The 25,401-nt window shown below is 46.8% G+C and overlaps 1 protein-coding gene across 2 annotated transcripts; it reads left to right on the top strand.

The window, feature by feature from the left end:
- Window positions 1-1,337: 1,337 nt before the first annotated feature.
- GPR20 (G protein-coupled receptor 20) lies at window positions 1,338-25,191 on the top strand. Of its 2 annotated transcripts, XM_010404698.3 has the most exons (3): window positions 1,347-1,431; window positions 14,391-14,487; window positions 23,840-25,191. In XM_010404698.3, exon 3 carries the CDS (start codon window positions 23,860-23,862, stop codon window positions 24,961-24,963), a length of 1,104 nt encoding a protein of 367 aa, XP_010403000.1. In that variant the 5' UTR covers window positions 1,347-1,431; window positions 14,391-14,487; window positions 23,840-23,859; the 3' UTR covers window positions 24,964-25,191. The 2 variants fall into 2 exon arrangements, with proteins under 2 accessions (XP_010403001.1, XP_010403000.1); XM_010404699.3 differs by lacking the exon at window positions 14,391-14,487 and having other exon boundaries at window positions 1,338-1,431.
- The last annotated feature ends 210 nt before the right edge of the window (window positions 25,192-25,401 follow it).

Genomic DNA, 25,401 nt, shown 5'->3' with positions numbered 1-25,401 from the left:
ACTTGGCTCTGCCATGGATGAGCTGAACGAGAAGAGCTTTCCCTTTCTGTGTCTCTTCTTCTCTGCAGTGACGGTACATCAGAGTAAAAATCTATTTTCTCACTACTGTTTTCCAAATAAACCAGTACAGCCCAATCATCCTGACAGCACCAGATGATGCCTCCTTGTCAATAATCCCCGCTCCCTGTAGGGTTTTACTGGCACAGCCAAGTGCCCTCCAAAACAAATACATCAATATCATCAGGTAGTTGGTGCTCTTTATGACTCTGGTACCTGGATTCACACAGACTAATCTCAGTGCCTGCTCCTAAGAGTTCATATTAATTTATTTGTATCAAAGTACAGATGGTCTAATAATGGATGACAGACCAGCTGTGTTAAGAGTTGGACAAACGTATCACGGAAAAGTGATCAACGATCCAAAGAGAGCACAGGTTTAATTGTTTAATTACAGTTGGTCATCAGCACTGGGGCAAATTCTATATTTGCCTTACCTGAGGCTCTGAGATCCAAGTGCTCAAGGGTTTGCATCACACTACTCAACAAAAACCTAATAAAAAACTACCAGCATTTAGGACATGTAAGCCCTAGTCTGGAATTCCTGGAAGTTATGTGGTCACACAAAGGCATCTGGCTTTGCTCGTGGCCAAAAGAAACCCTAAACATAGGTATGATTGATCTGCCGTGAATAATTCAGTATTAATGATCGCACTTGCAGGTTTCACTTCCTGATGGTGTTCTCCAAATCCCTCACAAGTATCAACCCTTTCCATACCCCCCAAAAAATGTCTACACACACTTTGGCTGCACAGTGTGTGCACAGGGCTGGGGGAGGGAAATTCTTTATGTCGAAGATAGTGAGGTACTGGACCAGGTTGCCCAGAGAAGCTGTGGAAGCCCCATCCCTGGAAGTGTTCAAGGCCAGGTTAGATAGGAGCAACCTGGTCTTGTGGAAGGTGTCCCTACCCATGGTAGGGGATTAAAACTAGATGGTCTTTAAGGTTCCTTCCAACTCAAGCCACTCTAAGTTTTCTACAAGTTCTGTGTGCGGGTCAGGTCTTCAGTGTACTCATGTTCAGATGACGAGATACACCCAGGATTACCTGGTCTTCATAAGCACCTCTTCTTTCAGCATGAGCCCTAAAACTTCTCACCACTGCCTGCTCACATCACAAAAGTTCATCTCCAGCTCATCCTCATTCCTCTCCCTTCCCGACCCCTCCCCTCTCCCCTGAAGACATCCTTTTTACCAAAACGAGCCGTGGAGGCTCGAAAAGACACTGACGTCAACGTAAAAGTAAACCAAAGAGGTCTGGTTCCTGTATCATCCCCGCGCCGGGCTGAGCGCCGGGGAGCGAGCCCACGGCCACTCGCTCGAGGAATCTGGAGCGGGCTCAGGGCTCAGCAGCTGAGCTTTCTCACTCCGGCTGTGTGAGTACTGGCTGCGGCGTGTGTCGGGCTGGGAGCGAGGGGGGAGAGGGAGGGAGATTCGCCGGCTGCTGCTTGAGAAGGCAGCGTGTGCTGATCCCGGCTGGGTGAGAGTTTGGAGGCATCCGGATGGGGATGGGAGTCCTTGCAAGCCGGGCCGGGAGCGAAGCACGTGGGTTTGGATGAAGTTTGGCTCCACGTGGGTGGGAACAGCACTGGAGAGGAAGGAGAGTGTTGGACACCAGATGCTGGAGGGATAGAGGAGGGTTGGGGAGTCTAGAGCTGTTGCAAAGGAAAAGAGCATCTCATCTAGGGAAATGTTGGGTTTTCTATAAACTGAACTGATCTATTTGGATGGTAAAGAGCCATCGAAGGGATTCTGCATGAAAACTTGAATATTTCTGGTAAGCCTCCACATTCGGATTACCTCTGTCAAATCCAGCTACACGCACACCTGTGCATCCCACAAGGGTCCCTGTACAGAGGTGCAGAGCTAGACAGAGGATTTTTAGACCCAGGCCATGAAAAAGTGATCTGAGAAGGCTCAAAATTAACTTTACAGTTTAAGGTTAGGAAGCAGAAAACTTTCCCCAGGGAAACGATATGGAAATGTCCTTATTCTGATTGCTGTGTGGGTGGGAGAAGTGGCTGGGCCAGAGCTGGGGTGGCTTAAAGGGATGAATGGCCTCACTAGGTCCATTGGCAGGTCTCTGCCAACTGGGACATAGTACAGCATAGAGGGAGCATCTCCCTGTGTTTACACAGCCTGCACTCAGTGGCAGTGTGATGAATTGGCAACGTGGCTCTTCAGACTCATTTCAGCTCTGTTTTGATGACAGGAGGCACCTTTTTTCTAACATTTCTCACATGCCAGGGCCAATTGTTCTTCTTCAGCAAAAAGCCAGCTCTTTTCCTGAAATGACAGCTCCTTCTGCAAAGCTAAAACTCCCCCATTCAGAAATAACACAGTGGGCATACAAGTTTAATCCCTATTACTTGCGCGTGACAGTACCAATTGAAAACCACCAGGGCAAATGCCTCTGTCGCCCATGATTAGATGCAATGCTGCACCTCAGCTTGCCCTGTAAATCCCTCCCTGAGCAGGGGAAAGCTGGGCAACATGAAAAAGGAGGCAGAAATACCCACCACCTTCCTGTTGTAGCATCTGCCAGCACAAGTGAGGGCAGAAGCCTCCCTTTGGCAGAAACCTCTTTACTAAGAAATTTTCCATCTCCTTTGTGCACAGAAATCTCTGCCAACCCACAGTAATAAAGAAAATCCCCATCTTCCCCCATCCTTTCTTACAAGGACACATGGCAACTTAGCAATGCAATTGAGCAGCTACTTTAGTAATCTATTTCAGAGCGTTTTCCCTCACTCTGCTCAAGTCTTCTTCCCCATTTCCCCAGTGCATTGAGATAAAAACACAGAGCCATTTCTTCCCTCCCCACAGAGCCTAAAGGTGCCAAAAGCACCCTAAAAGTCTTTCTTCCCCCGTTTTGAAGCAGGAGGCAAAGGCCAAGGAAGAAACTGCACATGAAACATCTCTCACAGCACGTTCTCCCCAGGGCAGAGCAAGCAGAACGGAGGAGGCTCCTGAACAAAGCAATAAATCCCACCAGGCGCACGTACAATACCACCACAGCTCTGCTCCCCCTTAAGTGCATCATGCCCTTGGGATGACGTGGTTCCCATAGGGATGCAGGCTGTTCTGGCCCTGCATCCCCTTTCAGAGGGTCAAGAACAAAACCCTGGACTCCAGCTTGTCAGGAGAGCAACAGGATTTTGGCTGTCCACATTTTAACAGGCTGGAGACAAGTAAAGAGGGATGTTTAGCAGGCAAGTGCTCAGCACATTCAGAGAAACCTCACCCATTAAGATGTGAGTCTTGATGCCTAAAATCAGAGACATCCAAATCCCTGGACCCTTTTTAAAATGGGAGACAAGTATTCCCCACAGGAGTAATGCTAACAAACACTCAAAGTGCACGTTTTTGTTCTTCAAGTCCAGGTTGGATGGAGCTTTGAACAACCTGGTCTAGTGGAAGATGTCCCTGCCATAGCAGGGAGGTTGGAACTAGATGATCTTTAAGATTCTTGCAACCCAAACCATTCTGTGATTCTATGATTCTGTGATTTTTCTTTCCAGCCTGGGTTATTATAGCAGGTTTCTATAAATGTCCAGTCACCAGGTTTAGGAGATGAGACTACTTATTACCTAAATATACATGTTAGTGAACATCCCATGACATCTGTGGTAAAATCTACAGCCCCTTCTGAGGAATGTCTGCTGCTTTTTAGCCAGCTCATCTGTAAATGCTGAAAGGACCCTTCCTGCTCTCTGTTTTAGCTCTCATCCATTTTTCATTTGTAGCCTGCATTTTAATTTGTAGGTTTTAGCTGTACATTTTTTGCGGATCACAAATAGCTGAGCAAATCCTACTGATGGCTTAGCAGGGAAACACTTCCCATCCTGTAAATCCCAGAGGCACAGCAGAGTCCAGCCGAGCATGACAAAGTCCAGAGACACAAGTAGTTGTGCTGAGGTGAAGCATGAATCAGGGGAATAGAAAAGTGAAGCCCAGAGCCAGAGTAAAGGATCAGTAAAGCTGTGGGGGTCAGATGGGATTAGGCTGAGCTGGCTGTGACAACCAAAGAAATGATGTCACCCATCAGGACGACACTAACCAGGGATGCTGCTGTTCAGTCTCAGCAGGATATTTACTGGGATCGATACACCGTTAGTGTATAGACACAGAAGGACGGAATTCTTTATTACCTCTTACACATAATCCATAAAAGATGTGCATCTCATCTATCACAGCCTGAAAAGCACCACTACAGCCATTATCACACAGCAGAAAGGATGGCTTCTTCCACATTGGTGCAAAAAAGATTTACTGTCAAATATCCCTTCCTCTTCATGGCTCTGGCCATCTTCTCTACAAATACCTGCCAAAAAGATGGGGCTCTGGGAAATGCCCCTAAGGCTAAGAATGTCAGCTATGGCTTCCAGTGTGGTGCACCAGCAGAGAGCTTCCCATCCTTGAATGTGCTGAATTTGTCAGCCTGTCTATGGGACATCTGGACAGATAGATTTGGCCACTTTGGGGATCTGCCCCATAGTGAGGCTATCACAAGTAGTTTTTGTCCTCATGGATGAGGGCAGGGATGCCTGTGGAGGTTTGCCAAAATTTTGTTTCATTCAGACCTACAAACAGCTGCAAACACCTACATCAGAATAGGTTGTTTGCTGCAGGTAGGCATTAGCAAGGTGAAATGGCACTGAGCTCTGAGCACACTGACCCACACAGAGACCAGCACAGGCATTTGTAGCCCACCAGGGTCCTCTCAGTGGTCAACTCAGAAGGAAGCAGTAAAGTGGGTACCTGGGCACAGCAGGACAGGGCACTGAGATGGCCTCAGTAGGACAACCTGCTTCTTGCATGACATGAAGGTTTCTAGCAGTCAAGTGCAGAGGACAGGAGATTGCTGGAGGTCACACACCTCCACCACACAGAGCCACTATTGTGCAACCAGCCTCTCCTCTTACAGGGATGTATGATCACCCTCTTGCTGGCCTGGCCACACTCCAGCAGCTGATCCACGAGCAGTACAGAATGAAGAGGCAGAGCACACCTTTTCCTGCACCCATCACAGTCTAACTGGTCATTACCCATCTCAACAGAGAGGCCAATGCCTTATCAGGCTTATTAAAATCATAGAATTACAGAATAGTCTGGGTTGGAAGGGACATTAAAGATCACTTAGTTCCAACCCCTCTGCCATGGGCAGGAACATCTTCCACTAGACCAAGTTGCTCCAAGCCCTGTCCAACCTGACCTTGAACATTTCCAGGGATGGGGCAGCCACAGCTTCTCTGGGCGACCTGGTCCAGACTCTCCTCACCTTCACAGTAAAGAATTTCTTCCTCATATCTAATCTAAATCTCTCCTAGTTTAAAACCATTCCCCCTTGTCCTATCAGTATCCCCTTGTTCAAAAAGTATAGAATTATAGAACAGCTCAGATTGGAAGGGACCTTAAGCAAGATATTCAGACAGGTGCAACTTCACCTTTATCCTCAAAGTCTTTTTCTGGCAGGATGGAGAGAGAAAGCTGAGTTGTCATGCTGGGTTTCACCTGCTTGGCACTCACAGAGCTGCAGTTCCCCGGCAGCCAGGCTGGCTCCTTTTGCCTGGGTTGAATATGCCAAGCAATACATCTCTGAGAAAAATCCAGGCTGCCAAGCTGTGTTATGCTGTCTCCAGCTACCAATTACGCGGATAAATTGATTGTCATTAGAGTGATAAAGTAGCACAACAAATAAACTTTCAGGAACCATGCAGCCCATTTTTCACACACCAGCTCGGAGGCTTCCCGCTGCTTTGATCAAACACACAGAAAATTGTCTGCAGGCTGCGGTGGTGTTAGAGACACAGACTTGTGGAGGCTGAAGCAAACCAGCAAGAGGTTTAAAATACACCAATGACTCCACATTTGTGCACTATTGTGCAAGGCAGGTTGATCAGATGCTTTTTGAAGGGGTCACCATAAAGCTCACTCCGACCAGCAGCCGCCTCAGAGGATACCCAGGACTAAAATAGCAAGGGGCAGACGTCAGGAATCAGTCACTGGCAGCAGAGGGAAAGGAAGAGGAGTCGTGCTGCCTCTGTCCCCTGCCTAGATTAGATCTGTCTCATACCAGGGCTGTTCATCTCCCACTCACAACAGTATCAAGTTCACCCAGAGAATGAGAGCTGCTAAGATGCTGGCATTAATAATTCCCAACTGTATTATTCTTTGTAAGCAGCTTACCTAAGGAAGTGTGAGATTATTTTAAACGCATTGATTTATTAATACACCCAGGATGGCTCAAGCTGCTGGTTCTTACCCAAGGGAGTTCAGCAGTGGAGTTCAGCATCTTGACTCACAGTATTGGGTCTGATATATGACTAACTATGATCAGATGGCATATCTAAAAATACAGAGCCTGCATTTTATTTTTCTTGGAAAATGGAAAAACACCCAAAGAAGCAGAGCCCAGTTTAGCAACCACAGCAGGCTGGATTTTTGCTTTAAAGAAGCCAGCAGTATTTGCCCAAAAGAAGGTGCCATCTTAGGTTGTGTTACAGCCATGGGATTAACCTGTGGCCCCAACGCTGTGGGAGGAACCTCTGGCTGCTGCTGTGGCTCTAACTCTGAATTACAGAGGACAGGGATGCTGATTGCACATCCCTGCCCTAGGAGACACAAGCAATAGGATTCCTCTTACCCAAAGGAAGCCTCTACACTGAGACCACCACAAACTGGGCTGATCAACTGGTCCAGACTGGTGTTAATGAACTAAACCCTGCGAGACGAACCCGCCTTGCACCATTCCCAGGGAAGCTGCCACAGTCATCTCCAGAGCTGTTATCAGGTTTGCCTTCTGTTGTCTCTTCTGTAGATTAAACAAGCCCAATTCTTCTGGTCTGCCCTGATGGTTCATGATTTGCTTCCCCTCAGGTAATTCCTACTGTTTTGGTTTGGACCTTTTCCAAGGCAGAAACACATCCCCCTTTCATTAGTCAATTTAATACTATTTATTTCATGTAATAGTGCTTTTGTAGAAAATAATCCCTCCATGTGACATGAAAGGCACATCAAAAAGCACCTTGCAGCACTCCCAACATAACAAAGACCGAAGCTATCAGTACCAAGATGAAGTTATGGAAAGGAATGATTCAGCAGTGACAGGTTGAGCTTTTGCTCCTGATATAAAACTTGCTTTGAGGCCAAACACAAACTGGAGTAGGGCTTTGGTCTTCCCTCCATTATGCCATCCGTTGCCCACACCTCAGTGAGTTCAAGAGCTCACCAGCAGTGACAATCTGGTGCTATCTATGATCACATCCCAGACACAGAAAATATCACATTGGATTTCTGAACCATCATATTTCCACCTGACTCAGGTCTCAGCAGATTTTCTCTGCTCCAGGTGGGAGACAAAAGGGTCCATGACCTAATAGCAAAACACAGCACCACCACAAACACTGCCAGCTGGATCCTGCTGCCCAGCACCCTGTCCCATTTGTTTTCAGGAGAAAATTGATTATTTTGGCATTGCAGTTTCCAGTAAATCACACATGGGATGCCTTCCTTCCCTTCCTGAAAATTTCTCAGAGCACTTCTGCACATTATGCTTAGAGGGATGGTTTCAGCCATAAGGAAAATGAGGCACCTCCCCAAAAAATGGGGGTTTTGTCCCCAGTGAGGCCCCTCACACAGAACGTGCTGCAAGGACAGAATCTGTAAACAGCTGAGAACAAAACAGAACACACGCCCTCCAAAATAAAAGGAAAAAAAAACCCAACAGCAAGTGTACCAGCTTATTCCAGAGGCAGCAATTCTAGGAATCACTTGTAAGCAGGCAGCAGGGTGGTTGTTGGGTTTTTTTTCTTCCCAGATGGGGCCCTTTCTTTTCTTCCTGTTCCTATAGGGCTTTTCATCACTGTGGCATTTCCTACGATAATCCATCAGATTTATGCTGCCCTGTTCCAGATCAGAGCATTGCTGAGGTCTGTGCACGTCTAACAAAAGACAGCCCTGCCCTGAGCCCTTCCGAATCTCTCCAAACCAGGCAGACAAAGGGAATGGGAGAGGAGGATTAACATGTTTGCAGAGAGAGAGCAGGGAGAGGATGTCTTTCCCTAAAGCCTTTTTTTGGTTTGTGGGTCCAAATACCAGATTTTCCAAGTTGCAGGTGTCCTTCCTCCCGGGCTAGGTTACTCATATGGCAAAAAACCCCAAAAGTTGAACAGATGACCCTGGGAGCATCCCACTGCCCCTTTCCAAGTTTGTGGTCACTGCTAAATCAGAGCAGGTGGAGATAACAGACTGGTTCCCTAAAGTCCCCACCACTTCCTTGCCATGGGTTTTCAAATGTTCCTTCGTCCTTTTCATCCTCGCAGGGCACAGCACATCTCGAGCTCAAGGTTTTCTGGCTCAGTCCTGCCTCACTGTGCTTCCCACTGCCACAAACACAGGAGCAGAGTGCTGAGAGCTCCCTGGGGGCTCTTCAACCACCCAGCACCAGCCATCCTGCCAATTCCTGCTTTGCAACCTTCAAACCAGAGTGGGGCAAGAGCCACTCCACCCAGCCCTGACCTCCCAGGGCATGGTGCCCAAGCAATGCCAAAGCCCAAAGCTTGTGTAGCTTTCCCCTTCAAGCACCAGTGTCCCTGTGTGCTCAGTGACAAACAAAACCAACAGGAAATACTTTGCTGAGAATAGGGAGAGTTCTGCAGTGAGGTTGTGACACTGGACATTGAGTTCTTGGCAATTAGCTTCTGAATCTTTGAAAAAAATAGCAAAAAAGAAAAGTACAAAAAGTGGCTGCTGGCTAGACCTGGGTTGGGGGACCAGAAAGATTGGAGCGGGACCCTGCAAAGGATCCCAGTGAGGTTTGGATCAGTAGGGGCAGCTGAGACATGACATGCTTTGTTGGGTGGCCAGAGTCCTGGTGGCTCACTTTGCTGGTGCCTTGACTGAGGAACCTTGTCAGAATCCTCACAGTTGTGAGACCTGTGGTAAATTGAGCAGAGCGGAATGGAGAGAGAGATCTGGGTTCAGCCCCACAGGGTACATTTATAACAGGTTAGGGACTTCATACCCCTTGTAAGATACCCCCATGTTCATACCCCATGCAAGAACTGGAGATAGGCAAGACCAATGTTCTCCAAACCAGTCACTCAGGAAAGACCTCAGGGTTGCCCAGAAGAGCAGCTCGCTCTTTGGTCCTGCAGATATCTTCATTTTTCTTTCAGCTCAACAGGTCCATCAGCAAAAATGCCACAGCCTGGGGAGAAAAATGGAGGGGGAGGCAATGGTCAGCAAAGTCAATTCCCAAATATGCAGCTGGCAGGCAGGAAACTGGCTCCTACACACTTCCTCCCCCATCCCTGACTCAGGCAACAGGAACCATGGCCATCATTCTAGGGCATCACTTGTCTTTCCCTGTCCCTCATCAAGCAGATGAATCACAGCTGGATCCTATCAGCAGAGGCCCCGTATGGTGACTCTCTGATCTCCCTTCTTGCACAAACTCACAGATGGGGAGCCTGTTCAGAGGCAGGGATACAAAATTATGGTGGCCTCCAGCCCTTGCAGTCCTCTGAGGAGAGTGAGTGATAGTACAGCAAGTGCTGGGAAGTGCCTGTGATCCTGAGCAGTTGGCTCAGATTTTGCCCTGCAGAGCTGATGATGTCAGGTAGGTACAGCTGCCTCTAGACCCCGCTGAGATGCCATCACAGAGCCAGGTGGACCATCTTTTGTGGCTCTTCACAGCCTCTGTTATCCATGCTGACAGTTGGGTAAAAAGCCATAGGGGTGTCGAACATCACGGGGGGAACGGTCCAAACCCTCCTTGTCCAGGGACAAGTAGTTTACATTTCTTTGTCTGTTTGGTGTTTCTATGCCATCATTGCAGGAAAGGTACAAAGGTTATCTCTTACCTGTCGTTTCAGTCAAATTTTCAGTCATATATCACCCTCCCAGAGGGAGTGAGAAAGACAGAAAAAAAAAAGTAAAGCTTTAGTAAGTGGAAAATTTTCAAGCTTGTTCATTGAATATACAAGAGTGTTAAATACTGGGGTGAGATTGTAGGTGGAAGAAGGTATTGTCTGAGTCAAAATCAGCACACAGGAGGCAGAGACAGATTCTGTCTAAGAATCAGTACAGAGAGCTCTGATCTTTTCCTCCAGTCATTCCAGCTATCACCTTAGGCATAACCAGCATGAATGTCTCAGGGTTCAGATCCCAAAGCGGTCCCAGGATCTCCCAGATGTCCCAGCATGGCACACCTGGATCACCAAGAGAGCAGCAAAGAATGGCCTCTCAATAGCCCAGCAGGTGAAGCCACATGTTGCTCTCTTTGGCTCCACATGAGTAAGTGCCACAAGCCAGGCTGGATACAGATGTCAGCCCTGATCTTCAACTGGACCTCCCATGGATTCTACCTGGATCTGCTTTAAGGATCCATCCATTTGCCATGCTATCCCTTCCACAAAGCACCAGCTCAGGAGCCACCAAAGAGGAGTGTGTTCCCACACTGCTCTCCAAGGGAACATGCACATCACTTCTTTATGGTAAGGAAGTGTGGTGGGGTTGAAGAACACCTCACCTAGATGGAAAATTCCTACACGTTTGAGTAGAGCCTCAGTGCCCACATATTTTCCAGCAAATCAAAGGTGACTCCTGGAGGACGGTCCAGTGCAGCAATTTCTCCACCCTTGATCCACCGGTGAGAACCTACACAGTTCTTTGGGTCAGTTCTGATTTACAGCATCCCACAATAGCCTTGGAGACTGAGGACAATCATGATTTTAGGGCTCACGGGCAGTGCGTATCATAGAGACATTCATGAATGTTTTCCAGCACTTTTTAAGGCCTGAGGATCTTCTAGAGTAGGTTTACCAGAAGGAAGAGGAGTTGAGGAGGGTAAAATGGATGTTGTAGACTCTCCTCAATGCCATTATCTTCCTTGACAGAGGGCTACTCACCTGGCAGAGACCATATTGTTGCCTCTCCATCAAGCCTGCAGCTAAAAAGAGGTTTTCCAGACACTGCAGTGAAGATCCCACCCTTCAGAGTCCTCCATCCAGTGAGGATCCCACTCTTTGGTGACCTCAACACAGTCATGACCATGGGTAAAGGCTCCTCAGTTTTCTGAACTCTGTTACGTCTATGTCCAAGACCTTCTTGGGTAGGAATTCTCCTTTGCTTCTGGAGAAAATAATTCATTTGTGAGCATCTGTTCAGTATAACAGAGCCTAAATTAAGCTTCCTAAACAAACACAGGCATGTTCAGACACTGGATTTGGGTCCTTGCAGAGATGGTCAACAGACACACCTTGAAAGCTGATCTGCCCATGTGCCTTGAGCCCGTCTCAGCTCTGTTAAAGTTCATTATGTAGTGCCCAATCTCAATCTCTTCTCCTGCAGCAAGGGATCAAAGGATGCTCAATTCCCCTTTTTGAATAGGACTGGAAGAGTACACCCTTCTCCTGACAAAAACAGGACACATCTCCCCAGAGGGATGTGTGTTATCAGCTTACTCTGCACCTCCCTCAAGAGTTGTCTGGCCTCCTGCTTTGCTGCACTGTGCCACAGAAGACTTTTAACCAGGGCCCTATTTCACATGGCAAGGTTAAGGGATTGCTAGGAATTACCACGGGCTAGTAGCATCCTTCCCTGATGTAACTATTAGTCCTTCTGTGTGCTGATTTTGACTGAGACAATACCTTCTTCTGCCTACAATCTCACTCCAGTGAGAACGAAACAGAACACACCCCCTCCAAAATAAAAGGAAAAAAAAAAACAACAGCAAAGTTGAATATACACTATTGTATATTCAATGAACAAGCTTGAAAATTTTCCACTTACTAAAGCTTTACTTTTTTTTTCTGCCTTTCTCACTGCCTCTGGGAGGGTAATAAATGACTGAAAATCAAGAGATGATAGAAGCTCTTCATTTATCAGCTACAGTTGCAACTCCTCCTGAAGTCGAGTGTGGGAACCGGGTCTGGGACAAAGTGTGGCCCTGAGCCCGGATGTGCCTTCTCCACCTTAGCATCTGCTTCCCAATATGGCATGTTCTGCACTATCTCAGGCACAACTTGAAACTTTGCAGCTGTTGCCACTCAGAGCCTAGCTCTAAATCCAGCAAGGAGGGAGAGGCTGGGATAGTGGGGGAGTGCAGGGTACTGATTATCCCATGCACAGGGATGGGAATGCAGCTCTCGTGTCATCTGGAAGCATAAAACCAAACCAGTCCTCACACAGGAAGGACCAGGCAGTCCCAGAGAAGGTGGACAGAGTGCAGCTACCAACAGCTCATCCTGGAGAAAAGTCTTCTCTTTCTTACAGTCTCACATTTGTAACTCCAGAGAGACATTCCCTAAATATAAAAATTTTGTTGACAGTCTGGGGGAATCTTAAGCATTTGCCACAATAAGCATTGAGAATGATAGAATCATAGAATTCTAGAATGGTCTGGGTTGGAAGAGACATTAAAGACCATCTAGTTCCAAGCCCCTGCCATGGCAGAGACACTTTCCACTAGACCAGGTTGCTCCAAGTCCCATCCAGCCTGGCCTTGAACACTTCCAGGGATGGGGCAGCCACAGCTTCTCTGGGCCTATCCTGGCACCTTGATAGGGTCCAAGTTCACCCACCCTGCCCAGCATTAGACCATGAGCTGGTTTCTTCTCTTTGTTCTTACCCCTGTTGAATTTCTAGGATGGAGGGAACTGAAGGCAGAATGATCACTCAGACAGGGCTCATGGAGAATTTCCAATCACACTCTCTTCCCAAACATAAGGAAGTGAGAAACAAATGAAAGTTCAGGCATATGCTTGAGCTAGAGGTCAGCTGTGGAAGGCTGGATACCCAGATCAGAGGGCTCATAAAGCCAAGGAGGATGTTCCTGAAACTGGCGGAACAATCTGCCCCTCAATGTGAGGAAACTCAAAATAGAAAATCAATAAAATAACCAGACAAAAAGAATCAGCTCAGTCTTCCTGGGAAAGATCCAAGGGTGAAAAAGTAATTCCAGAAAATGAGGTCAACCTTCTCTAATAACCATAGCTACTGTTTGTGCGCCAGTGAGACGCGCATGTGTGGAGTTTACCTCTCCTCTATTTATGGATTTGGCCTCTTGACCTGGAATTCAGTGCCTCTCAGTTGATCCTGTCGTGTTGTGACAGGCCATATCCTGCGTGTTTATTGCATTGGCACCAGTGTTGTCTTCATCTAAAGTGCGATGCAGGCCAGGACTGATACTAAAATGCAGCATCCATCCTCTCTGTATTTCTAAAGAACTGAATTTGATGTAAGTTCTCACTTTTTTTCTGCATTTTCTCCCAGAAGGACTTTCTAAAGCTACTGAAAAGCTCCTGGGGAGAACATCTGTGCAAACCCCAAAAAAGATGGGGTTTTAGTACCCAGTTTAGAGCAAGAAGTGGGACTTGAGATGGGACTTGAAGGATTTTGAGTCCTTAGAACATCAATCAGCAGAGGTGTCTTGAAAGCTGCTCTGGCCGTGTGATTTGAACCCGTCTCAATAATGGGATAATTCATTATGCTTTGTCCAATGTCAGTCTCTTCTCAAGTAGCCAAGGGTGTAGAGATACTTAAATCCCCACTCTGAGAAAGACCTGACACCCACAATGGCTCTACCATCAGCAAGGAAGAGCTGTGTGAGGATGGAGGAACATGTTGGGGGGCTCCTTGGTGGAGCCTCAGACTCTCTATTGCCACCCACGCTCAACCATTTCAGCCCTGGATAGATCTCATTATCTCCTCTCCCAAATGACTGCAGGCAGCACCACCAAAGTGTGCAGGGTCACCCTGTGGTTCCCTGTGCCAGGGGTTTTCTCAGGGTCTGAACATCTAGATTGGTTCAAAGGACATCACAGGTTGTGTGGCATTTGGTTCAGCACCTTCCTGCAGCTGCCAGGGATGCTTTTCTCTAATCCCAGTTCACATCAGGAAGAAAAAAAGAGGGGTATTTTCCTCATCTCACACATGGTGGTGCCATTGCAGGGGCCTTGAGCAGGCAAGTTTCCAGCAAGGAGATTTTGTTCCCACAGAGACACAGGAAAATTGACTTGGGGGCAGCAACATAAGTTTTAGTTTACTAGAGATGTTCAGGCATTAGCACCGTGAGTAAGGCTGGAGCCCTCTTTAGCATTTACAGCACTTCATAAATTTCAGAGAGATTTAGGGCAAGGAGCCAGATGTTTGGGGAGAAATTCTGAACACTACAGACAAGTGGAAATATTTTTTTTTTTGGTAGTGTGTATTTTTTCCCATTAGTTGCAAGGCTATATTTAGAAGAGGGGGGGGAGAGAGGGAGAGAACGCAAGAGAGAGATTAGGCATTTCTTCATATTCTGTAGTCACTCCAGTTGTTCTGCTTGTAGGAACAGATGTCTCTTTCCTGGGGTGATAGCAGACAGGTCCATGAGGAAATTTTCTTACCGGCAACTCCTCTAACATAGAAGGGAGATCAAGCCAGAGGTAAGTCAGTCCGTCGTGCAGGAACACACTGCAGGGATCATTGCAGGGAATGCTTTGGGATATTGGTCAGAGAGAAAGAGGGGGGCATGGGATTGGAGACAACGTGGGGCCAGGAAGGATTTGCTGGATATTGGACTCCAAGTCCTGGCTATTGCAGCAGGGAGCCCTGGCAGGGGTGGCAGCAGAAGGGGTCCACTGAACATGTGGATGAGTAGCTTGGGAAGTCTCTGGCTCTGCCCATCCAGCAGGTGTGGAAATCCATTGGGAAGTGCCTGACCTGAAAAGCCACGCTGTGCCAGCAGCTGGAAGGGTCTGCAAGGAGCTTCTCCCTTGTGACCTTCTTTGCTTTTGAGATTTGGGGCAGTGTAATGATATTTAGTTGTTCTTCAAAGAGATGGAGAGTGATGGGAAGTGTGCAAAGTTGCTGGCTTTCCCTTCTTGAAAAGTACTGTGCCAGCTCTTGTGAAGAGGGGGGGTGATGTCGTTTGTACATTTGTACTCCCAGGCGTAATTAAATTTTCATGAAATGCATTCAGGAAGGTTTTGGAAGCCAGAAGAAGAGACGACGTACTGCCCGGAATGGGGTCAGCTGTGAGTGGGGATGTTTTACCTGTTTGGCGATGCAGCAGGGTGCAAGCTCAGCTCTAGGAAAGGTGCTGTCTTCCCTCTCTGAACCCACTTGCTGGGTCAGTAGAAGGAAAAAGAAGATCCTTTCTAAGGTCCTTAGCAGACCACTTCGGAAATGCTCCCTGATTTCATAGCAACATACTCACCAACAACAATGAGTTTTTCCAGGTTAACCTGGTGAATCCAAAATTTGCAAAACCCTGAAGGCACTGTGGGGTCTGCACAGCAGTGTCATATGTGCCTCTCTAAGGAAACCCCAGAATCCAGTCTCCCAAAGGGTTAAGACCTGGTTGACCATCTTGGGATGCCTCAAAAACTGTCTGCTCCCTAACTGGGTCTCCCACCTCAATGCATTCCCTGGGCCAAGCCCACACATGGCTTCATGCCTCAGTTTCTCCCTGCAGCCAAGAGAGCAGCACAGCTTGAAGTGAGTGCTGGGAGGCAGAGCTGGTACACCTGACTCCTCTGCATCGCCCCTTCATCCCTACCTCACTGCTGTCCCTGTGCTCCCTGGGGTGTAAGCATTGTTTCACCAGTCCTGCACTCCCTGGCTGTGCAGGAGCCCAGGTATTCCCCAACAGCAGAACTCTGCTGTTGCTCTTTTACTGCCTTTCTCAGCTTCTTGCCAAAGGACAGAGCAAGCAGGCAGCTGAAGGCAGAAAGAGGACAAAGTGCTCAAAGATTGCTAAATTTGTAATTAAAAATTTCTCAAAAGCAACCAGCAATACACTGGCCAGATTGTTTTTGCACTTGCCTGGGAAGTTCCTGCATGTGCCTATATGGTAATTCTCACTGCAAGGTGCTCCTTGCACACAGCCACAATAGCTGTTATTCCAAACTGACATTTCTAGCACTTTGTCTCCAGCGCCCTGGAAACACTCAATGGATTACTGTGATCCCTATAAAATCAAATGCATTTCTCTTGTTCTTTTACAACCTCCCAAGAAGATAGGCTCAAATCCATCTTTCCTGGCTGAGCCCTTAAGAATCCAAATCCATGTGTTTTGTTTAAGATGTAACTTTTTTTTTAAAAATGTTAATCATCTTGGAAAAAAATTCCCCCAAAAATACGTGTTTTCCCCTCACGTATAATGGTCCACAAGGGACAGGGAGGAAAACACTCAGGAAGTCATGCTGTGATTTCTCTGAAAGTAAGAGAGCTGGAGACACACAGCACCTACTGCAGAGATGTCACTCCGTGCTCCCTTGTGACAGATGGCACTTGGTACGAGCCCCGACAGGCTATGAGATATTGGCCTTTTAAATGCTAGCAGCCTGATAGAGCATTCACCAAGACACTTAGCATTTCTGTCACTCCAAAGCCAAGATCTGATAACACAGAAAAGAGGGACATGAAAAATACAGTGGTATTGATAAGGTATCATAGACTTCCAAATGTTTCAGGAGGGACTTTTCTACATAGTGTGGTAAAAACAAGCAAAAATACACAACCTCCTTTTATTGATGACCAGTACTAGCAAGCCTCATCAGAGATGTGCTGGGGGATCTCTAGGTGTCCACCACTGCTGGGTGGATATCTGTAGGTCTGGAGAGCCAAAGTATGTACAATCCCAGTTCTCTTTTTCCTTGCACATGCACATCTGGGCTCTTTCTTTCAAAGACTGAGGCATTGCTGCTACAAATGGCCATAGAGGAGGTATAAATTCATAAGAAATCTGCCAGTATGTGAATTTTCTCCCCTGTGTATCTTTGGGAGCTTCATTTCAGTTTTTTCATGCATGCTCAGGACAGGGCTAAGGGAGAGCCATGCAGACCTTTCCAAGTTTTAAATAGATTGTCCCTGGAGTGTCCAGGACTATGATCTGTCACCTGGTTTTAAGAAGCAGGTTCAAGCCTGGATGCAGAGAGTTGGCATTTGGTCTAAGCCAAGTGGTATCAGTCCCATCTGGGTCACTTTGCTCCGTGGAGAAGAGGAATGCACTTTGGAGAGTTGTGCTCTCTCCCTCTTCTAACTGGCAGTGATCCCTCATGGCCTAGGGTGACCTGCTGGACTAAATCATTGCTTGGGCACCCACAGACTATTTCTTGTCCCAAAATGAGCCAGGGATGTGGGTTCCTCACTCTCAAAGGATGTGATTTTGGCCTTGGGCCCATAGAGAGCACAGGATCCATCCATGTGTACACACAGCATTGAACACGACGTGGTGGGTGGAGCTCAGATCACAACACAGAGTAATATCCATTGCCCATCCACAGCAGGGCCTTGGAGATGAAGAAGCACATAGAGGCAAACTGGGCATCTCAGGCAGGAGGCAAACAGCTCAAACGGCACATCAGCAACGCCAGCCCAACAATCAGCATCATGCCTGAGACTGGACATTGAAGTTTTCCCTCCAGCCAGATGGGAAATCTGAGTCTCATGGCCAATATTAGAGATTCAAAAGTCAGTGGGGGGTGTTAATCTCTCTTGGCCTTGAGAGGAAGCTGTATGAGGAGCAGGTGAGGTCACTTGGTCTGTTTAGCCTGGAGGGGACCAAGGGGAGACCTCATCACAGTTACAACTTCTTTGTGAGAGGAGGGGCAGGCACTGATCTCTTCTCTCTGGTGACCAGTGACAGGACCTGAGGGAATGGCCTGAAGTTGTCTCCAGGGAGGTTTAGGTTGGATATTAGGAAAAGGTTCTGCACCCAGAGGGTGGTTGTGCACTGGAACAGGCTCCCCAGGGCAGTGGTCACAGCACCAAGCCTGGCAGAGTTCAAGAAGTATTTGGACAACTGTCTTGGGCACATGGCGTGACCCTTGGGGATGGTCCTGTGCAGGGCCAGGAGCTGGACTCAATGATCATTCTGGGTCCCTTCCAGTTCAGGATATTCTGTGATTCTGTGATTCCAGACAAAAGCTGTAACTCAGCACATGACCATTCAAACTACCAGACATTGGCCATCACACTCTTCGTGACACATGGGCAAGAAGACCATGGCTGGATAGTGCCAACACCCAGAAATTTGCTATGAGCTGACCCAGTCAGGCTGGTTCTCCCATGGTTTGGCATAAATCTGAAATTATTTCTCTTCAGGAAAACAACAAGAAGCAAGCAATACTCTTTTCTTCACAGAAACCATCCAGCCCTGTTTGCTGTGTTTCAATGCCAAAGCAATTGTAAATTTGCAGGGAATGAAAGGATGTGTGGTGGAGAGTGTTAAAAAATGCCTTGCAGGTTCACATTGGAGGAAACAAGGACCACTCTCAATGCCGGTTTGTGTGGTTGTCAGCTCCAATTTCCTCTGTCCCCCTAATGTTTTTCAATCTGCTGGCTAATTTCAACCAGAATTTGGCAGAAGGCAAAGATCACCTCAATTTTCAGGAAATTAGGCAGCAAAGAAAGGAGAAAGTCAAACAAGTGTTGGAGCCAAGGGAAGAGCTGGAATGTAAGTGCTCATTAAGGCAGCCAAGTGTCCACATGGGAAAAAGTTATAATAAGCATCTCAAGCAGGGCAAAGCATTCCCTCAGCCCTGCGAGCCACTGCGAGACATGAGACTGCAAGAAAGCAGGTGTCATTTAATCTGACACTCATAAAACTATGTGTTTTGTGTCTCCAAAGTCCCTTCTATGTCCATGGCATTGGAGGGGAACTCTAGACTGGATTTGGCTATTTACAACTGCAGTTCCCCACAAGGTGGGTGTTTCACACACTTGGTCCAGCCACCCTCAGACCTGGAGGTTTACAGGAGACTTCAATGCCTAGGAATCAAGTGAGAGTAGAGATCTGATGCCCACACAAATGGGATCTTACCTGCCCTGAGAATAGCCTCGTTTCTGCTTCGGGATAGAACCTGTCTCCCTCAGAATTAGCTCTCTTCTCACAGCCCAAGGGGCAGACGGGCACCAGCTTTTTAGTTTCAGCAGCTGAACTAATTCCCTTTCTCTCCCTTTCTCTCTCTGTTTCTCCTGTCAGCAAACCCATCCTCCCCAGGCTAAACACAAGACACACAGAACAAGCTCTACCATGTATAGGGCAAGGTCGACATGCACAAAAACACCATATTTGGCCAGTTTGAGCCAGAGTTGAGTGAGAGCTTGCCAGAAGGAGAATCACACAATTTAAATTGAAAGAGAGTGAGTTTAACCCTTCATTTATAAATATGATGATAAATCACCAGGGGAACTTTAAACATGGGAAGGCTGCAAAGCTAAACACACACTGCTGCCACCCCAGGCAGCAGAATAACACCAGCAGGCAGGACAGGGTAAGGGGGACTGGGGGGGTTGATAGAGGAGCCAGGTTGCCGGATCAGATGTTCCAGTTCAGGACAGGGAGATGAGAAAAGCTGAAGCTGTTTATACTAAATTACACTCGTGCTTGTTAACGTCCTTTTCAACTTTCCGATCCCAGTGTGTGGCTCTGGTGTTTTCTCTGGGTCTGCACACAGAGATCCTTTCTGCACACCAATAAATAACCCTTTTGGCATGCAGTTAGGACAAAGCTCAGTTGTCTGACCTGCCTTTTCATTTGTATCCCATTACTTGAGTTGCTGAGCCGGATCCAAAAGTCCCCTGGGCTAAGGAAGTGAACCCTACTAACTTCAGCAAGTGCAGGGTGAGGCTTAAGGCTGACACCAAGCACAAGGTTGGGTGAAGTGGAATACGCGATGGTCAAGGATCTCTTCCTGGGGCAGAAATAGCACTGAGATGCCCATGCTAAGTTAACAAGGGTGATGCCAAGCAGTGAGTGAGTGAGGGAAAAGGCTGCAGGACCTATGTTCAGCACAGCGACCATCTGTTTCCTATTTGGCCCAAGAATGATGGAATTGGTTGTGTCACACAACGATGAGAAAGTATTTCAGAGCAAGTCCCCCTCTCCCAGTGCTGAGCAGGGACCTTTATCAGAATGAGGGAAAGCAGGTCAACCTCCAGTCTCTGTCCCTCCCTTTATCCCATTTCTACCCAGATTCGTGCTGTACTTTTAAGGAAATGCTACCAAGAGTCTCCCAGCCAGACAGACAAAATCCCGCCTCAGAGGTATAATATAACAGCATAGGCCAACTGGCACGGTCAGACAACACTTAGAAGGATGTGTGTTTACCCATCTTGGGCTTTGCAGACAGCCAGCTCCCAGAAACAGGGATTGCATGGAAATCTGGGGGGCTGAGAGCTCAGTTAGGTATGAAGTAGACTGAGCTCCAAGCTCTTTGTAGATTTTAGCAAGGGGGTTAACCCAAAGTCTATTTGCTCTGTAAGTAAAGGTGGTTCTTGCAGCTCTTCATGAGCTCATGCCATAGCCATGAGTAATAAATAGTGCAAAACACAGCAAAATAAAGGTTTGCAGAGGCTGAAAAGCTTCTCATTAATTTAGCCATGCCCCTCACTGCCTTCCATATGCCACTACTTCATGGTGATGGGTAGCTGAACTGACTCACTTAAACACCTGCACGAGTATTTCTGATTGCAGAGAAAGAGACCTGGTTGAGATAATATTTGGACTCAGAAAGGGGAAGAATTTAAAATCTTTGGAAATTTTTAGCTTTGCTCAGACACAAGGTCAGGCTGCCTTTCTGTGCTGCAAAATGGGCAATGTACCTTTCTCATGGGTTTGGAGTCCCACAATGGAAAAATCCTTAGCAGCTGTAAACCAGGGGTTTGGTCCAGCTCCATCTCATTAAAAGTACTCAGAGGAATTTTGTTGCTTTGCTAGTCCAGTTCTCCATCCTTTCTGCTTGTGAGCCATGAGATGAGGACAGTCCCACAAAGAAAGGAAGAGGCCATTCACCCAAACATCCATCAGTAACAATTTGATTAGAAGAAGATTTTTCCCACAACAGTCCAAGAGGCAGCTTTTTCACAGACTGTCAGGGAGGAAATCTTCAGGATTAATTAAATTTGCCAGGACTTCTTTCATGTAGTTGTTTGGATTTTGAGTTCAGATCGGGCAGCAATGGACTGGGAAAAGACACAAACTCTAATGCAGCACTTCTTTGCATATTCAATTTGGCAAACACAATGTTACCTGTTGTTTTTTAGCAGTTTTTAACATCTCGAGTTTTTTTCCTTGCACGTGGGGCTCAGTGGAAAAGGTGACTATGTAAGCCAGGACATAGTATATGCTGATTATTTTAATTTTCTATTTGTCTGTAACATGTCCTACATCCCTCAAAAGCATTGTGAGGATGAGGAATATTTGAATGTATTTGGAGGCGCTGATTTCACTCAGGCAAGAAACGCAAAGTAAGATAAATATCAGGTGTTTGTGATAAGGGATCTCAAACTGAAGAAAAATCTCCCAGAGGAGGCAAGTTACTAACAAAATGTAATATCAGAGCAAACAGCCAGTGCCATGGAATTACAATGAGAAAACAAATGCATGTGTAATTCAATACAGCCTAGTGCATGCTCAGGGATGGGAGGGGTGATTTTGTCTTCTCCCTTGCTCAAGAATGTGTCTGAACACAGATATACAGACTCTCACTGCACTCCAGGGGCATCAAAGTCTTTCTTTATTCCTTGGTTTCCACAGTGCTCCTCTTGATAGCATCTGCAAAGAGAAAGCTGGGAGCAGATCCAGGCATCTGCTCATTTCAGTTTGTTTTTGTAATTAAAGAGTGAAACAAACAGAGAAGATGGTGAGAATTTTAGGAAATCAGTAGCAAACAGACCAGGGTTCTGCATCCTACCCATGCATCTTTCTCAGGTGTCAGACTTTGCAACTCCACTACCTTCAGCCTATCTTGAGGCCAGTTTTTCCTGTTTTTCTCTGACAGTGTGCTTGGCACAAAATGTAAAGAGACAAGACTCTCCCTCAGGAGTCTGCAGGCTCAGTCAGACCCAGAAAAAATGCCGTGAACATGTGTGCTACTTTGGCTGCCACCAGAGCTCAGTACAGGGTGAGGTAATCTGGTCATTCCCAAACCAGATGATGTTACAACGTCTGGTTTCTGCTGGAGATGACCTAGAGGTAAAAAGGGACAGAAACTAGCATTGTTCCTCTTTGCCCAGTAGTTCTTTGGGACATTAAAGGTGGCCTGACCCCAGGCTTCAGGATTTCAGTCCTGCAGTGTGCCCTGGCACTGCATTGGATCTCAGGAGGGCTTTATGTCTGAGCACCAGCCATTCCAATGGACAATTAAACTCCTTGGGCTTGAGTGGCTACCTAAATAAAACAAATTGCCATTTGATTGGAAATATCCTTCTGAGCTCAAGGATATTAAAAACCAGTTTTTTCCTTTACACCATTTCCACAGACTGAGAGTCAAGAAGGAACTATAGTAATCCCCAGACTCCAGGCCAACAAACCCAAGTTCCATCATGATGGCAAAGTCACTTCTCCAAGAATTTTCACACCTGGTCTTCTAAATTCTCAGTCCTAATCTCTGCTTTTTCTCAACAAATGTTCTGCTTCATGCTCACCTGGCTTGAATGAACCATGCAGAGTAATCACAACTAGGCTGTAGCATCCCGTGAGGACTCTTGATCTTGAATGTTGGCTATTGACCAAACACTGGTGAAACACACCAGGAGTGCTGTATGCAGGAAATGCAGAGACACTTGGTGGCCAGGCAGGAGAAGGCTTTGGCACTCATCAGGCAGGCTCAGAGCTGCTGTGACGTTCTCTGGACCCATTAGTACTGTACCTGCAAAACATTTTCTTTTGGAGTTCAGCAGGAACTCTTCTGAGGATCCACTTTCATCCTAAGTAGCTTCCTCCTCCACTTTGTACACAGCCACCAACAGCTTGAAGCATCTCACAGGCGACAGAGCACCTTTGGTCCATCATCCTGATCCCCATAAGCAGCAAAAAGGATTAGTGCAGGAAAAAAGCCAGCTGCCAGAGGATGGAGCGTGCTTGGCAAAGCTGGACATCCAGATTCCCTCAGCAATTCCAGCCTTCCACAGTGAAACACCCAGCCCAGGCACACTGCAGTTCTGGGAGCGCTGGGAGATGTGTTTGCAGATCCTTGTCTCCCAGTCCTTCCGCATTTGGCTCACTGGTAGCACGGATTTCAAACCCCCATAAATCAAGTCTTTCAGCATCATTCTCTGCTGATCCAAGCTGGTTTTTTTAATGTCAAAGCCCTGCCCAGCCACTTTGAGATATTCCAGACATTTTTCAACCATTTATTTTTATTGAAACCAGCCAAGTCTCTGTATATATTGGGCCCTTTTTTTATCTTTTTAATATACAAATGAGTTTAAAATAGTGTATAAGTCAGGAATGATTTGCAAATTAAACTGTCAAACCCTGGCAGGACTAGTGGCTGACACCCTTAGCTTGAAATCTCCCAGCTGCTGTTGCTGTTAGTGCAGATCTCTAGAAGATGCCACACAACCTGCTTCTGCTTTCTTAGAAAATTCAGCCATTCCTTGATTTCAGGGAAATCTTACAGCTCCTGAAAACACTACCACATATAACTCTCTAATGGGATCACCTGCCCAAGGCAAGAGATGTGATATTTTAGGAGTCCAGTGCTGGGGTTATGGTTATGCAAAGGTCTTCTGGTCTTAAAACCATTTATGTACAAGGAAGAGGAAGAGGAACTTGAAGTGCGGAGTGTGTGTCTTCCCTAAAACATGCATCTGAAACCACTGGAAGACACTAATTATAAACACAGGTATTTTCCTTGCGATTATTGGTAATCCCATATTGGCAGATGGGGATCTACTACTAAGGATGTGTAAATACGTAGGTTAAAATGTTCTTAGGTGACAAGATTTTGAGCCCTGAGGAATGCTGACACACTTATCATTATACCTCTGTTTCTTTTCTTCCAGACTGCTGGAAGTCAGTGACCATGCCGACCTCCTCCACCCAACTGCCAGCCCTTGACTCTACCAACTCCACCGAACAACCAAAGTCCAACATCAACTTGTTCTCCAAATTCATCCACTCAGACGAACAACTGGCCACAGATTTTTATAGCCTGTGGATTGGCCTGATGGTAGTCAATGCCATCATTTTCCTGGTGGGTGTTGTGCTGAACAGCTTGGCATTGTATGTCTTCTGCTTCCGTACCAAGACAAAAACCACCTCTGTTATTTACACCATCAACTTGATTGTAACTGATCTCTTGGTGGGCTTTTCCTTGCCTGTCCGGATCATCATGTTCTACAGTGCAGGAGATTGCAAGAATTGTCCCTTGGTTCACATCTTCGGCTACTTTGTCAACATGTACTGCAGCATTCTCTTCTTGACATGCATCTGCGTTGACCGCTACCTGGCAATCGTCCAGGTGGAAGCCTCACGTAAATGGAGGAACCCCACCTGTGCCAAGGGGATCTGCATCTTCATTTGGATCTTTGCCTCTGTGGTGACTTTCTCCATCCTGATCATGGCAATAAAGTTTGCCGAGTGCTGCCTCTCCAAGATTCTGGTCCTGATGGTCTGTGAGTACTTCTTCCCCCTCATCATAATCATCTTTTTCACCACCAGGATTATGTGTGCCCTGTCCAAGCCCAGCCTCATGCACCAGAGTCGGGAGAGGAGAATGAGGGCTGTGCAGCTCCTTATCACTGTCCTCATCATCTTCATGATCTGCTTCACTCCTTTCCACGTGCTACAGGTCGCAATCTCCATCAACCCAGACATTCCTCACAACATCAGCCTCCTCGTCTACCACGTGACAGTGACTCTAAGTAGCCTCAATAGTTGCATGGACCCCATTGTCTATTGCTTTGTCACCAATAACTTCCAGTCAACCATGAAAAACATCTTCAGGAAAACCGAGCCACAGCAAACTAATGCAGACATCCTGGGTATGAACAAGAACTCCAAGGGCTCCAATGCAATCATCGCCTTCTCGAACACAATAGGAAGCCCTCTGAGCTTGCCACCGCCAAGCAGTGCCCAGATACAACCCACATCTGATGGGACACACTGCAGTAAGCCAGTGCCATGATGCTGGAATATTGCTAGGATGCACAATACTATTGTTTTTGAACTCTTTGTGTTTTAGGCTGAGGTTCAGACTAACAGTGGTGGAATTTATTCCTCAAGAACATTGTGGTCTGTTTGGAAATGGAACCTACAATGCTGTTAGTACCATACAAAAGAGAGTCTATTAATTACTGTTCCCAGCAGGGAAGTTTTCTTTGTATTTTAATACAGACATTTTGCTAGCAACAAACTCTTTACTGTGGTTTTCTTTTCATGTTTGTCGTCATAATGCAACACTTTTAGGATGACTTAGAAAGCAGGATAGCTCTGGTTTGTAATGAAAGATTTTTGTGCCTTGGGCATGTGCTTAAGAATAAAGGACAAGAGGGATGCTTCCAGAGCTATCCACTACAAAGATTTTAGATGCCAATGGAATGGGAAAGAAAGTATTCTAACCCAC

This window comes from Corvus cornix, chromosome 2 (assembly GCF_000738735.6).
Source record: "Corvus cornix cornix isolate S_Up_H32 chromosome 2, ASM73873v5, whole genome shotgun sequence".
Classification (NCBI taxonomy): domain Eukaryota; kingdom Metazoa; phylum Chordata; class Aves; order Passeriformes; family Corvidae; genus Corvus; species Corvus cornix.
Note: the sequence above shows the minus strand (reverse complement) of the source record. Positions and strands in the feature narration are given on the sequence as shown.